The 16,364-nt window shown below is 31.2% G+C and overlaps 1 protein-coding gene across 1 annotated transcript; it reads right to left on the bottom strand.

Moving 5' to 3' along the window:
• Positions 1–8,155: 8,155 nt before the first annotated feature.
• LOC100575433 (BCL-6 corepressor) lies at positions 8,156–12,406 on the bottom strand. The gene is made up of 3 exons (XM_003245260.4): positions 12,148–12,406; positions 11,154–11,368; positions 8,156–9,206 (listed from the first exon to the last, which is right to left on the bottom strand). Exons 1-3 carry the CDS (start codon positions 12,294–12,296, stop codon positions 8,569–8,571), a joined length of 1,002 nt encoding a protein of 333 aa, XP_003245308.1. The 5' UTR covers positions 12,297–12,406; the 3' UTR covers positions 8,156–8,568.
• Between the last annotated feature and the right edge of the window lie 3,958 nt (positions 12,407–16,364).

The raw sequence follows: 16,364 nt of genomic DNA, 5'->3' as shown, positions 1-16,364 counted from the left end.
TTTAATTTTTTAAGATACAATTTCGTTACTCTTACGATTAATGTCACGATCAATTATATTGTACGGATCATAATAATTGTGAGACAAATAATAATCATTTAAATTGTCTTTTATATAATATTATATAGGTAATTTATATATGTATAATTATATACATAATATATAAACGGCAAGTTTTAAATTTACTAATTAGTAAATTACTTACATTATGTTATTTCAGGCACTGTTACATAATTAACCTATGAACATATATATTGTTTGTAAAAACATATTATTTTAAAAGTTGACAAATGTTTTTTTTCTTCTATTGTAAGTATAAGCAAATATTGTCATCAAACTATACAATATCTTATAATATAACTACCTTAGTCTACACAATTATATAATAATTTATTGATAAATGTACTGCATTTTTGTTAACTTGATGTGCACAAAGTTAATTGTATAAGTTATATTATGTAATAAATACAAGAATCATAATACGTGTTATTACTCTTAAACCCCTTTTTAAAACCTTTTCATTTGTTTATCGTTAAAAGTTTTACTGTTCCAAAAAGTGACGACATACGAAAAATAAACCTAAAATCATTACATCCGCTCTAATATCCGCTCTGAATCTAATATAATACGGTAGGTACCTAGTCACATTGACACGTAAAATCTGGATTTTGCACTTTATCCACAGTTATTCGAAAATGGTCAGTATATCGGATGAATTAGAAGCAGTCACTGAACACGGATAAAAAAATTACTTGACTAGGGTTTTTTATTTTTCTGAAAGTACGCGATGATGGACGGATGTGTCTTCAACACGGTTCACACAATATTTTTACCATAGGCGTAGCCCAGATTTTTGTCTGCAAGTTCCATAATCATCATTTAACAGTCTTAACAATTTCTAATGTAATTACTAGTTTATTATTATATTTATGTAAAAAAAAATAAAATCGTTTTCACGTAAAAACTTTAATTTACAGAATTTGTTTGGAGTAAATAGTCAATTGTAATGAGAAAAACACTGTTCTTTTATAGTAGTCTTAAAAAAATACATGACTAATACAATTTGTTTTTTACAGCAACATACTGATTCTATATGTCTTAAATGAGTAGTTTACATCACTATTAATTGTAAGTACAACTATCGTATAGGTAGTACACAAATTATTACAATTATGAATTATTATTATATTATAATATACGAAAATATAATTTTTAGAAAATGTATGATTTTTGGGTAAACACAATATTATAATTTTTCTAGTTAAATAACTATACGTTAAAAATATATCTCAATGATACTAACAATGGGGCTTTTTTTGGCACACCTGGCGCCTTTTAATTTTTACCGCATGCTTTATCTCAACATATAATTATTTATTTATATCGTTGTGTACATTTTAAAAAAAAAAGTCCAACAGAACATTATTACATACGATACATAATATGCCACTTATGTAGTGTATATCTGTATGTTACATTTAATTTCCGAAAAGAAAATAATTCGACAAATTACAGCGGAATAACGCGTGGTTTGTCTAAAGTTCTGACACGGTGGGCGGAATGGCTATTTATATCGTACGTACCTAACCCGCACGCACCGTTTTACTCAGTTAAAACTTTATAAACGCCTTACATTGTTCTATATTATATTATTATTATTGTGTATAATACAGCAGAGACTGTACACGCAAATATTTTTTTTTTATAATTACGACAAGTCGATGTTCTCGGTAACGAATGTAACACCAAAGTGTTTCTCAGTACAATTACAACTACTAGGTATATGCTAAAGAATACCATCGTACAGTATTACTAGTGATTGATTTTCAACAAAAAAACTATATTAAAGGGACCAAAAAAATTGAAAATTCTATTACATATTTGACTTTGAGACCCATTATAGCCAGGGACCTAAATTTCTCTAGATTTTAATATAAAATGCATATTCGTCAAGTCATGATAAATAATTTATGAGCTCTTAATCCCTAAAACCGTATACATTTCAAACTAAATTGTGTATCGTATATTCGTATGTGTCATAAAAGTAAAATTTTTAAGTCCTGAATTTCAGTAGGACCGTTACATATTAAAATATAATAAGAGGTTTTTAATTTGTATACTACCTAGATAGCTACAAACGCATTTATTTATATTTATTTTTAGATTATGAGCGAAGCTTATCATTTTTACAGCTAAGCTTGAAACAAGGTTTCTTATAAGTGGTTTAACTGAAATCAAAGATGTTAAAGAATATATGATAAGTTTGCACAAATTTTCTTAGTAGACATTTGAAGTTCAAATTTGAATGAAATTACATATTCAAACAAAGAATATAACGATGTTAGTTATTTTGTAGTAATTCTAAAACATTATTCATGGAGACTTAAGGGGCCTCGCTATGGCATTGATTTAAGGAGAATCATTTAGGCAAATGCTAATTTCGTTGTCGCATTCCGAGATCTGTGTGTTAGCTGTAAATGATTAATAGTGTGTGTGGCGTCCATACGGGTTAATTGTAGCGGCACGGAGGGCTCTTGCACGCACTCGCGCGCCATGTCAGTAACTATGTAATATTGTGATCATGAAAAAAAATTTTATTTTTTCATAAAACATACGATTCTAATTCCAACAATACATCGCAACGATTACCTCAATGTGCATTCTGACAAAATATTCTTTTTTTCCATAACATGTACGAGGGATCGATCGAAACACATTTTAGATTCTGAGTGGAACGATGAATGTATTGATTTAACAATGATGTGTTTTTTTTTTATTTATTTTTTTTTTTGTGTCTGTCATTTTTGTGTCTGTCCTAAAGACAGTAAAAGTGCTTGGATTTTCTTCAACAGTATCTTTTCTGATAGGAAAGTGAATCTAGTTGGTACTTTGGGGGGGGGGGGGGTCAGAAGTGAACATTTTCCAGTAGTTTTTAAAAACACCGTGAAAAACAAAAGAAAAATTAAGAAAAATCGGGAATTTTTACACAAAATCTGTTATTGAAAATATCGATTTTGGGTTTTGGTGTAACTCTTATAAAAATTACCATAAGTACATGAAATTTTTACTGAGTGTTTATATCAGCATTTTCTATACACCACAATATTTTCCAAATATTTTGATTTATTTTGAACTGTTTACGGACATTTTCAATTTCTATTTTTTTTAGTTTTTTTTTCTATAAATATGGATAAAATGTTATTTGTTGGTTAAAAAAGTTTAAAAATGTAATAGAAGGCTCCTAGTATATTGTTTCAAAGGCACATGGAAAAAATTAAAAATCCATGGTCACAATTTTTTTTATAAGCATATAAAGTTCAAATATTGACAAAATACATAAAAATGACGAAAATTTTGAAATTATTTTGAGTTAGAAATTCATGAAAAATTTTCTTTTTAAATCTGAAACTTGAAAATTTAATACAAGATTCTTCATAAGTTTGTCTACCTTTTTAAAAAAAAAATGTCTACAAGAAAGTCAAATTAAATTTTTATGAGCGTTTGAAATTAATATTTTTACAACATTTGATAGTCACTCGATTTCTCATGTAACGATTTTCTTATTTTATTGTAATGAAAAAACGAATGACTGTAGATACTTGAAAATTTCATTGAATATTTATATTAGCATTTTCTATACACGATAACATTTTGAAAATAATTTGACTCTTTTTGAGCTGTTTACGGATATTGTCAGTTTTAAATTTTTTTAGTTTTTTTTTCTATAAATATCAATAAAATTTTATTTCTTGGGTAAAAAACCATGAAAATTTAATGCGAGGCTCCTGATATTATATTGTTACCATAGGAGTTGAAAAATATTAAAAATACATTTTATATCCAATTTTTTTTTATAAGCATTTAAACTTCAAATTTTGACAAAATTTATCAAATTTAAAATGTAATAATTATTTTGTAGTTAAAAATTTATAAAATGTTCAACTTTTATAGCTAAGGATTGAAAATTTAAAACAAGGTTCCACGTAAATAGGCTATATATAAATTAGTTTAGTCACCTTAATATTACTAAAATATATTATGTTTATAATATACCTTAATTAATATTATTATCATAGTAGGCTGACTGACCGTTTTCGCTCAGAATCGTTTTTCTTATACAATGATATTATATCATTGAATTTAAATTTAACACCATACATTACAGTTACCCACTTGTAACCTACTGTACAGCAGAGCGACATCCACTTACCCACCTTTTTATTTCTTACGTTTGCCATCGATCGCGTAATAGGTATATGTGATTTAAAGGAGTGTTTCTGATTTCTCAACCTTTTCAACGTCGCAAGTTCGCGACCACCAAAATAAGTTAAAAATAAAATCCGTCTCCTCACAACTCCCTCTCCCCTTATAAAGAAAACTTTTGAGTGTAATACAATCTCAAATATCTAATTCATACTTTATTTACTTTATTATTCATAGTTTAGGTATAGTGTATTTTATAATTATACTATATAAAGACAGTATATTATGAAGTATAAACTAAATTTTTTATTTTTATCATTATGGTTTACGGTTATGTATTAATGTAATAAAAAAAGGTTGTTTTTCTACATCAGCGTTTATTTATTTAAAAAAAAATTCTCATTCTACCGTAAATCTCAAAATCCTTGTTCGAGGACCTCTTTAAAATTCGAATTTTGAAAAATCCTTTCTTATAGTGGGTTGACATATTATAAAACGAAACTGCAGACCAAATGTCATGCGTAGCTTCAGCCTACACGAATCAGTCAGCATAGGTGCAATTTCAACTTTTGAATTGGGGGCTGAATATATTAAAGGCAAGCAGACCATTGCAAAATAGCATTTTAAAATTGTATGTCCTAGGTTTTTTGGGGGGGCTTATGTCCAATTTTCGCCTATGTCAGTCAGTCAGCGTCAGGACACGTTCTTATATATATATATATATATATATAATTTATAGATAAACCATTAAATATTAGAATATAAGTTGGTTTCTAAAATTTATCAAATTGCTAATTTCGTTACAAGTCAATGGGGTAAAAATAATAACTTAGTTGGAATAAATAATTTATAAGTTTGTTATTTTTTTTTCAAAATAATTACATTATTTAATATACAGGCAATTATCCAACCAAAATGTTTGGCGGAGATTGATTAGTTAAATTGAATACGAAGGCGACGGTAGTGGTTAATAAGTAAATTGTGTTTGGCAGCTTTCTACTTTACCTGCACTTTCACAGTGCAGCGGCTCGCCAAGACCAATAGAGTATAGACCATAGAATTTTAACACCACCGCTGCAATGTGTGAGGACCGTAAAGGCGTTATAAATAAGTAGTATAATAATATAATGTATCGGGTATTCAGGCGTCTATCAGCTATTATCATAAAATAATATTCAATAATATCACTATATTAATTATTATACAGTGTTACAGGTATTCCAGTCGGCAGTCACAAGACGTGTTAGGAAACATTGGGATTTTGTCAGTGATTATAAAAATAACTAGTTATTTTTTGTTTTTAACGCATTAGAACTTAGATTACAGATAGGTAATTTCATGTATTAGAAAGTTTTTAAAACCAACTAGTTGGTAACATGCAGCGTCCAGCTTTGAGTCGGTACCTTGGTAGGTACTTATAAGTTATAGTGTATTGATATATAACTATAACATAATACATTATAGTATTTATTGTTATTAAATAGTACCTATTTAATAACATATACATTATAGACAACACACATGGCCAGCTGAATACGTAGGTATACTTTTATATGGTGGTCGACCCCTGTATTTTATTACTTATTAGGGTAGTTGGTGGCTGGATAAATTTACATTCTAGTTTGTAAATCTTAGGAATATACTAATTAGGTATGTTATTAGTATATTATTTTTTTATATATACTCTGAAGGTGGTTATGGTAACTCATTTGTTTATTATAATGTTATCATAATATTACTCGTGACAACAGTGTTAACGATTTGTGTACTGAATTTCTATTTGATTTAAATTTTGAAATACCATTATTGCAGTGATGAATCCAACAAGGTGAGGGAGCTGGTAAAGACCTCAAAATCAGTACCAAGTTCTTAGTTGATTTTCTTTAATTACATTTATTTGCTAATAAACAAGGTTTGGTTTAATATTCAGACTAATGTAAGAATTTTTTGAAAAACTATGCACAGGTTTAGGTATTTAATCAACAGCAGTGGGTAGAAAGTAAGGGTAGCAAATAAAAGCAATAAACCCTACGAGTATCTATAGTCTGATAATCGGGCAGACCTTCTCTTCTCCCTACATACAAATCAAGCCCAGGATTCATCAGTCATAATATTGCATCACCCTTGAAGTTTTTACATCTTAGTTGATATACTTTAACTTTGAATACCTACATAATATACAAATCAATTTTTAAGATTGTAATTTCAACGATTTTCAAGTCATATTTTTCTTTGGATCGCAGTGTTTTTCAGTATTTTATGTAAATTATTGTTCGTGTTATTTCATTGAAACGACCTTATCAGTGTCTTTTCACTTGGGAGGGGTAGATATTTCTAGTACACGGCGACCACCTTCTCTAAGGGCGCGTTCATTCGTAGCGACGTACATTTTACTATAGCCCCCCCCCCCTCAAATTGTTAAATTGTTGGTGAAATGTACGTGACGTAGCGGCTTTTCATCGTGCGGAAAATACGTGTGCGGCATTTGTTTTTCGATTATAATGATTTTAAAAACGTATAAAAATCAGTACTGTTGCCACGCTGCCTTGCCGAAAATACGCCCACATACACACGCAGAACAAGCCGAGTGGAACAAGCTGCGCGGTTTTCCTTTGATGTAGACCGCTTACAAGGCCGATCGAAAATTTTGCCGCGCGGCATCCAAAAAGCAGCGGAAAACGAATTAGTGACGTCACACTTGACGTGTGGCAAAAGCTACTCAGTCTGGACGCGCCTTTAAGAAGATAATTTTTTACATGTGTAGACGTCACTCCCAGTGGAGAGGGTCCGACGGGGCAAGGCACAGCGATCGAAACGGAGAGACTATACGAAGTAATATTTTTTGCACTGCTATAGCAGTATATATACGTCTATTGCCTATTAATTATTATAAATTATAATATACAATCAAATATTATAAAACATTACACATACAAATTATCGGTCCTTATGAAATTGTATCAATTTAATTTTATGAAATGGATTATCATCATAAACAATTTGCAAAAAACAATTGGGAACAAAATTAAATTATAATTATTTTTAATAAACTTCGAATGTATCACATCATTGTATAATTCGTTCATTCTGAACTTCTGGAGTTGAAAATAAAAATTCAAACCGAGTGATTAGTTCAAACACAGTTTGAATCGGTCTAGTTTTAAGACTTTTTCCCTATACCTTTTCATACACATTGCACACAGATGTGATACATAATATTTAAAATCAAATTACCAGTTCAAAATAAGTCTAAATTAGAGAAAACAAAAAGACTATTGTTTGGCCTACTATACTTACACTAGTCTACTATAGGATAAACATAAAACCCATAATGCAATAGATTGGTACAGAAATACAAATATTAGAAACAGAAAATTTTTTATTTATAAACTATGTACAACTGCTGTTCTTTAATTAATGTATATATAATTAAAATTACTTAATTATAACTATAAACATGAATATATGATTTAGAAAATTATACATAGAGATTTTGTTTTTTTTTTTAAATTACATACAAAATTGAATATTTATATAATTGTGTATAAACATACGCACAAACATTTTACGTTTATTATATTTAACTATTTTAGGCATAATTTTGTTTTGTAGATAATTAAACACACCAAAATAAAGTATAGAACACCTATCTAAAAAACATCACAATACACCAAAAAAGAATGTTTAATATGATAAAAATATGTATTATTAAATTGTATACATTAGAAACAAAATGAGCTAAGAATTTTTATATTAAAAGCGAATATGTCGCGTTTTAAATTCATTTAAATTTCTTAAAAAGATATAATAAAATAATAATGATAGTAAATCATAGTAATAATAAAATAATTGAATAATAAAATTGCACATAATATACATATTAGCACATGAAAAAAAAATACCAAACAAAACAGCTGTTAAAAAAAAAGTAAATATAATATCTTTATACATAATAATATTAAACATTAATTAAAAACTTAATGTGAACATTAACAAAGAGGTATACCAAAATCATTTAAAATAACATAATGAAAACTTTTTAAATAATACTAAACACGTCCGATGGTTCGGATAATGTGTCCAATTTTAAAAACTAACCAACCAAAACATAAATTGTCAACCTTTTTTTAAATTGTTCAATATGCATCATAAGAAATAAAAAAAAACATTTGGGTAACTTATTTAAGTACAAAAAGAAATGTTGCTTGAACATAAAGTTGAGAAATATGTCAAATGGCAATTCCTAAATTTAGTAGTAAAAAAAAAAATAATAATAAAAACAACAACATAACACGGTAACTCGTCCTGTGTGCGCACGGCCGCCTACTGATGATTATGATGCTGACGACGACAATGACGACGACGTCAACTCACTGTGTACACGTCCACGCCCAACAGCTGTTTGAGTTTGCGGTCGTAACGGACCATGAGTATTTGTTCGCCACCGGATGTCGATGAAGAGAAGGAGGAGTCGGCGGAGGTAGTAGTAATAGTAGCGGCGGCGGTGGAGACTGTGGTCGTGGAGGAAGTGGATATGGGGGTGGAGGCTGATGTGGACGACGTGGTGGAAGAGGCTTCCTTCGTGTCTACAGAGTCGTCGTCTTTGTCTTTGGACGGACGTTCGGCGGCACTGGACTTGTTGGCTGCGCCGGTGACCGGAACTGCGACTGGTTGTCGGCCCAACGATTTCCGGAGCACCGCGCGCTCTTTGAACCGGTCCGCCGGCACGGCCGTCACGGCGTTCTCGTCGTCCAACAGTTTGGCGAGTGCTTCGGCCGTCTTTACAGACAGCGCCGTCGACACGTCAGCGAACAGCACCCAATCGTCGTCGTCGACGCCGGCGGCCTTGCGGTCGTCAGCACCTCCGTCGGAGGGCAGCTTGTAAACGTCCGGTAGCGATTGGTCGGCGAACTCGAACTCGAACGACGGGCCGTCATCGGTCGGCGCCGGCGATGGGGCAGGCGGCAGACTCCACAGCAGCCGGTCTACGTCCTCGGGTTCACCTATAAAACACAAGCCAATAGGCACTCGATTAGATAAACGCTATGAGACCGCGGTTAAGGTAAGGGTAAGGTGGACTATAGTCGAGTATAGACTCAAAGAAATACGATTCAAGAGGACAGGGCCAAACCAGCAATATCGTTTGTCTAATGTCTCCGTCATACGTAAACAGCGTAAAAACGTAGACAATTTGAGTCCAGTGGAACCAATTTTACATAATATTTTGCAAAGGTATAACGTATAACTTACCTACTTTAAAATTAAAATATCAATAAAAGCCAATACGGTGCTCTAGCTTAATATCCTAGTATACCTACAAGTTTGATAATATGTAAATTTTTAACTTATTCTCTAATATTAAAAACACACAATTATAGTAAAAATTTGCTCCGTTGTAAGACTGAGACAAAACATGCGGGTTCGGGGTCCTTTCAAAAATAAAAAGCAAGTCTTCAAATAAATCTACAAGAAAATACTTCACAACAGAATACGTAAGTTTTTCTTTCCTCGCACCAATAAGGTTCTGCCAATAATCAGAACACCTATATGTAAGCAAAATACATGGATATTTTTATAACGCGACTAGGTAAGACACTATAATAATATTATCTTATTAGTTATAAAGAGTATAAATTTATAATCATACTTGATCAACTTTTATGATTTTAAAGAAAACCCGCGATTGCCTTTATAATTCTAAGTACTTGTAAAGCACTACATAAAAAAAAAAACTCAAATGAAACTGTTTACTGAACATTTTTTTCTTATCATATTAGTTGTTTAGGTTTTATTTCTACCATTAATTTAATTTCATAATACACCGGAAGCAGTATATTTCTCTGAAAACGTTCTGAACTGTATAAATAAATAATAAACATGTAATATTGAAACCGTAACTTTAAGTTAGTTGAGCGGAGTAGTGGAGTAGATAGGAGATGCCATCTCCGCACCACCCATTTATATTATATAAACTTTATATGTTTATCAATTTATTATAAGTAATATAAATAATAATATTATATAATATGACTCGCTGCTCAGTATTAAAAAATTAAAATTTCTAGAAAATTATCTCTCAGAATATGAAATTAAAATAGTATAAGACCAACAATATTTTTTTTTATATAAAAACGTAAATATATGAAATTACTGTTCTTTGTTCAAACACATCACTTTATTTACTTAGTTTATTTTTTTTTTTTATCGATTGATTTGTCTACGACGCCGGAAAATAACTTTTAATTAACGGAACACACTCAGCATAGTACTTTAGACTTTAGAGAAATCGAATTTTAAATATTTAAAACTCTGACAAGTACCTATATACAGTATATAGTGTGCAAAGTGTTCAATGGAGGTACAATCTCTGCGTAAATGTAGAAATTGAAACAACCGTTGCACACTAATACCTTCCTGTCTTAGAAGCGTATTATGAGAACGTCCCACACACACATAAAGTTTATGACATACGTCTATCGCACGTGGAACGTCATAACAATACAAATATCTCGTAGTTCTATCATAAATATATTTGGCAAGTAATTTTTGAGATAAAACACTTTACGACAAGTTTCTGTGAACTGGTTGTTGCTATGTTCTATACGCGTAACATACACAAATCAGATTGGCGGGACATCCTCTTAGATTTTGAAGATATATCTATTATCGATCGGGAATCATTTTCTCACACAAATAGGAATACTTTGTTTTCGTCCACATTTGGGTCTATGCCAGTTGTGTATTCTGGGGGGTGGGGGGCAGAGCGGTCATGCCTATACATATTATGTGGACGATATTTATATTAGGTGTGTATAATATTGGTCGTTTAAAGTTTTGTCTGTTTATATTTATACGGGATATAGACCATAGCTATTAAGTAAGTAGGTGTATACTAAAATATAGATGGGCCAACCGTGGTTAGGCCAGGTTATATACTATAAAATACTTACGGGTCAGTGTGGAGTCATCGAAATTCCACACGGACGCGCTGCCGTATCCTTGAACGTCGTTGACATGATGTTCCAGTAGCATTCTGGTCTGCATGTCTGTGGCTAAAGACAGTGGTGATTGTCCCGAGTACGTGGCCAAATGCGGATCGGCTCCATAACTGAGTAACAGACGCACCAGGTGCACGTCGCCGTTTTCTACAGCTTCGTGTAGGGGCCTGAAAAAAAAAATAATAAGTTTAGAAATAATTGACACATCATGAATCTTAACCCTAACCTTAAACAATAAGGAAGGGGAGAGTAGCATCTTACGCATACACAATCTTAACAGTTTCACTATATACACAATATATAAATATAATATATAAATAAATATGCCAATATGCATATTATGCAATATTAGGTAGGAATAGTATACAATTAATTAAATAATCGTTAATAGGTACCGTATACTAACGAATTAAAATGCGGTTAAAGTTTGGCTTTATAACAAAAGTAATTGAACGATTGCAATAAAAGTTCAAACTAATAAAGTATAAATAATATTATAGAGTATGAAGTATACTGCAGTAAATACTGTATGCAATACCTAGTGCTAAATATTTATTAATACATTTTTTTGACTAGTAGATAAATTATTTTAATAATTAACATTTTTGAGTGCGTATATACCTAATACCTATATATTATAAATTAAAGTATTTGTTTTATGAAATATTTAATTGGGCATGGGAGGAGGGTTAATTGGTGCTTATCATACCGAGATAGTCCCAAAAGGGTTAAATCGATTTAAAAATATTTTTCGTTTTGCGTGCAGCACATATAACTATAGTAGGTACCTTTATAGTTATTTATAGGTAGGTTCCTACTAATATACTTAAACGATACTATTAATAAAACTGTATTATGTATTATAGCGTTGATAACAAAATATACTTTATTAACAATATTGTAAATGTAAATGTCATATACGCAATATAATATTATAGGTACTGACCGTATGCCTCCTTGAGCGCTGGCGCTGACATCTGCCCCGAACAGAAGCAACAACTTGGCGATGTGATAATGGCCCTGCGAACACGCTTCGTGCAACGGCGTGTAGCCTGCATTGTCAGCCACCGATGGGGCGTACTCGAGTTTTTCCATGCAATAACCCACGACATCCTTTAAACAGAACACACACGAAAAAAAATAAGACCCGTCGTCGAATAGCACACCGTCAATCGAATCCGAGCAGCAAAATCGGTCGATTAGTATAAAATAATAATAACAATTTCAAGTAAATGTATATTTATAAGCCCCCCCCCCCTGCGCGTGTAGTGTGTCTAGAAAGTTTGTAAACGCTCGTTACATATATACATATATAATATATATCTCGCACGGTTCGTACGTAATAATATAACAAGTTTCTAAACTTTCTAGACACACGCCGAATACATGCACACGTTTATTTCGGAGTTTTTTTTTACTTATTTCTTAAATCTATATAACGTTGTACGACTTATACCTAATAACAACAATAACTGTAATCCCCACTGTAATACAATGCGGTTCGCGATCGCGATGTATTTTACGTATATATTCGTAATATATTAAAGCACATCTACACTATTGCGTTTAAGGCTACGAGTGACGAGAGGGGCGTCAATGCGTAATAATATAATGTATTATATACTATAAATTATTATATTATGAGAGACGATCGATCGTTTGTCGAGTATACTCAAAAGCGTAATAATAACATGGCACGCGCCTTGAAAAATAATAATAATAAAACGCATACACACAATTTTTATAAGCACGTATACTAGGTTATAGACTATATAGTTGAGTATACACATTTGGGGTATTGCAGAGTAAACATTGGCTGCTCTATATTTTACCCGAGGTACCATATTGGAATACCTTAATTTAACGCTGGTTTGATGCTATAGTAACCTAAAGTTGAAGTAATTGGTGAAGTAAAATAAATAGTACATTTTTTACAAAGTATATTGAGTATTGGAGTCGTAGTTAATTATTAAATTAAATACAATTGAATATTTGTGTTGTGTAAAAAAGTAGCATCCCGACCACCAAAAAGTGGAAAAGGAAAAGAAGTTCACGGGCGTAGCGAAGAGCTTTATACTATTATTGGAAAGGCTTTTAGCAAAGTTATTTTGTATCCCATGTAAAAATCAGACGCCATTGCCACCGCATTTTACCGTCACTTCTGCGGCCGGTGGTGGTGGAAAAATTTGGCAGCGCTATTATAAAGCTGAAATCCCCCGCCCACCTTCCACAGAGTTTAATTTAATCCAAGCACGTTTAGAGTTTATTTCTGGTAATGTTTTCCCCGTGATCGAGATATTTTAATAGTATGTATGGTAACAAGTAATGATGACGGACGGGAATACGTCGGAGGACCTATACTTTACTCACGAGGGCAAATATTTAGTTATTCAAAAAAAATTCCACCTAGTTGACAATACACATTGTTGCGATTAATGTAGTTATGCTACATGTGATATCATAATCATACCACCAGAACGATATATAAATATATACTACACGCGCCACAATCATTTTTTAGTCGTATTGATATATTTTATCGTGAACGCACTCGTCGCGCACCATTGCCACTGACGATCGCAGTGAAACGCGTCATACATATAAAATATAATAATAATATTATATCGGAAAATTTGTGGTGAGCTCGTCCCAAGGGCAGACACTCTAGCGAGATGCTCGTATGCATCGTCATATATATCATTATTGTAATCGTCGTGTTATTGTAAAAGCGTGTCGCGCGAAAATCGTTTCTGGACGAGTGGGCGGCAGGGGTGGGAGAGAGGTTTGCACCATCACACGAGGTCGTGAATGCACACGTCATCGGTGGAACTATATCGAACTTTGCTAAACGTGGAGTGTGTGTATATGTGGGTTTTCGCTCTCGGCGTTTTTTTTTTTTGCTAAACTAATTATTTTAATAAAAAAACAATCGTTAAAATTAAAATTGAAAATCGAGTAAAAATACAAGCATTCTATGTACAGAGTAATTCACTTACTAATATAATTCATTAACTTATTTGGAATTTAAGTGTTTCAAATACTTGTATTTTTTTATATCATTTTAAACGTATCTAAATCAAAATTGTGGCCAGTATAGTTTTTAAGTTATTAAAACGTATATTATACCTACTAATGAATAATTATAATGGTTCTTAAATGGTTTTACAAAAATAGAAAATAAATGTTATACCTATTTTATATACTCCGATTTTCAAATTAACCTATAACCCTCATATATCCAAACCACTTTATGCGTTAGTACACATAGTAGGATAATTCAAAAGTTATAGGTACTCATTGGAATTTCGATTAAAATATGACCACAATTATTTCAACTCATTTGTTTCACATTTCCAGGAAAAAAAGGGGTTGATGATTCTCATTTGAAAAAATTAGTTACAAGTTAAAATACAAATTGATATTGTCGCAGCAGGATTCTCTTAAAAATATCCAAGTATTAGAAAATATGGTTAAGTATAGGTAATAGGTATACTTACAAATTCAAAAAATCAGAATTTGAATGAATAAATTATTAAAGGAAAAATAGGGGTGAGCATGGTCGGTGAATCACTCTGTATATTATATTATTTACGAGATATATATTGCGTCGCAGCCATTCTACAGCGCGTGGTATACGAGTAAATAATAAATTATATTATTATATTGGCGAACGCGTTGGTGGTGAGGAGTGGAGAGCGGTTACAACCGTATATAATAACGGTATCTGCTCCTCCTCCTACTACCACTGCAATCTATACATATATAATATAATAATATATAATGCGCGTGCCTCGGAGACTGTTACGTCGAGTGTCGTTCGGCTTCGGTTTTTCTCTCACTTTTTTTTTTGTTTACACGCGATGTAAATAATGCGAATAACTTGCGCGGCGCACGGTAGGTAATATAATACAATTTAATTAAGCGCATCAAGTTCTAAACAATGTTATCGAAAAATTTATAGCAGTCTGCAAGCTACAATATTATAATATTAGTATTTCAGCACAGCGTTGCTATACAGTTAATAACAATATATTGTCGAGAGATCGTTGATTCGCCAACACGAATGATATAATATTAAATTTTGATCTCGTGTAGACCACTATCATAAAGGTCTGACTAATAATTGTGTGATAATAATATTATCACTTTTTGGTACGAGATAAAATTATTTATATCGATGGAAAACAAAATTCTTGTGGGAAAATTAAATAGATATTTTAAATATTTTTTTTTTGTTTCAGAAATATATCATATACGATGTAGACACTGAGATACTATGCGTGCGATGTGGGCAAATAATTTGATTTACTATATTATTATATTTAAATATACCTAATATAATCAATTTTTTTGAAACTCATTGGAAAAAAAGGTGGGTAAGTGGATGTCGCTCTGCTGTACAGTAGGTTACAAGTGGGTCACTGTATAATGGATAGTATTAAATTTGAATTCAATGATATAATATCACTGTATAAGAAAAACGATTCTGAGCGGAGACGGTTTGTCAGTCTAGGTATTAGACATACCTATTATAGGTAGGTATATTATACTTATCTATAGTATTAAAAAAAATTGACCTATAATAGGTATTAATAATAAATTCCAAATTAATCATATCACAATATCCATCAGGTAACGCGTTATACATCAACAGCAAACCGTGGTACTATCATAGATATATAATAGTATACTTTATAAGTTTCAAGTACCCACAAATAATATTATACAATCATTACAATCACAACAAAATAAATAAAATATTTATTCCAGGTTTTTTAATATGTAATTTCGTCCAAATTTGAACTTAAAATGACTATAAAAATGAACTGTGCCTATGTATTTCTTAGAATTTTTGGCAACAGAATTAACTACTTAGGTGGAATCTTGTTATACATTTTTAATCCTTAGATATAAAAATTGAACATTTTATAAATTTTTAACTACGAAATAACAATTAAATTTTAAATTTGATAAATTTTGTCAAAATTCGATCTTTAAATGCTTATAAAAAAAAAATGTGCCTATGTATTTTTAATATTTTTCAACTGCTATTGTAACAATATATCAGGAGCTTTGTATTACATTTTTACACTTTTTGGCTGACGGATAAACTTTATTGATATTTATAGAAAAAAAAAACAAAAAAATTGAAAACTGACCATG

The sequence above is a fragment of the Acyrthosiphon pisum genome, chromosome A2 (genome assembly GCF_005508785.2).
Source record: "Acyrthosiphon pisum isolate AL4f chromosome A2, pea_aphid_22Mar2018_4r6ur, whole genome shotgun sequence".
NCBI classification, from domain to species: Eukaryota; Metazoa; Arthropoda; class Insecta; order Hemiptera; family Aphididae; genus Acyrthosiphon; species Acyrthosiphon pisum.
Note: the sequence above shows the minus strand (reverse complement) of the source record. Positions and strands in the feature narration are given on the sequence as shown.

Excerpts from the sequence above, each read along its gene's own strand:
- LOC100575433 (XM_003245260.4), bottom strand. The coding sequence starts at position 12,296 with ATGGAAAAACTCGAGTACGCCCCATCGGTGGCTGACAATGCAGGCTAC. Across the intron at positions 11,369-12,147 it reads AGCGCTCAAGGAGGCATACG|GCCCCTACACGAAGCTGTAG; the intron begins GTCAGTACCTAT and ends TTTTTTTTTCAG. Across the intron at positions 9,207-11,153 it reads CGATGACTCCACACTGACCC|GTGAACCCGAGGACGTAGAC; the intron begins GTAAGTATTTTA and ends TGTGTTTTATAG.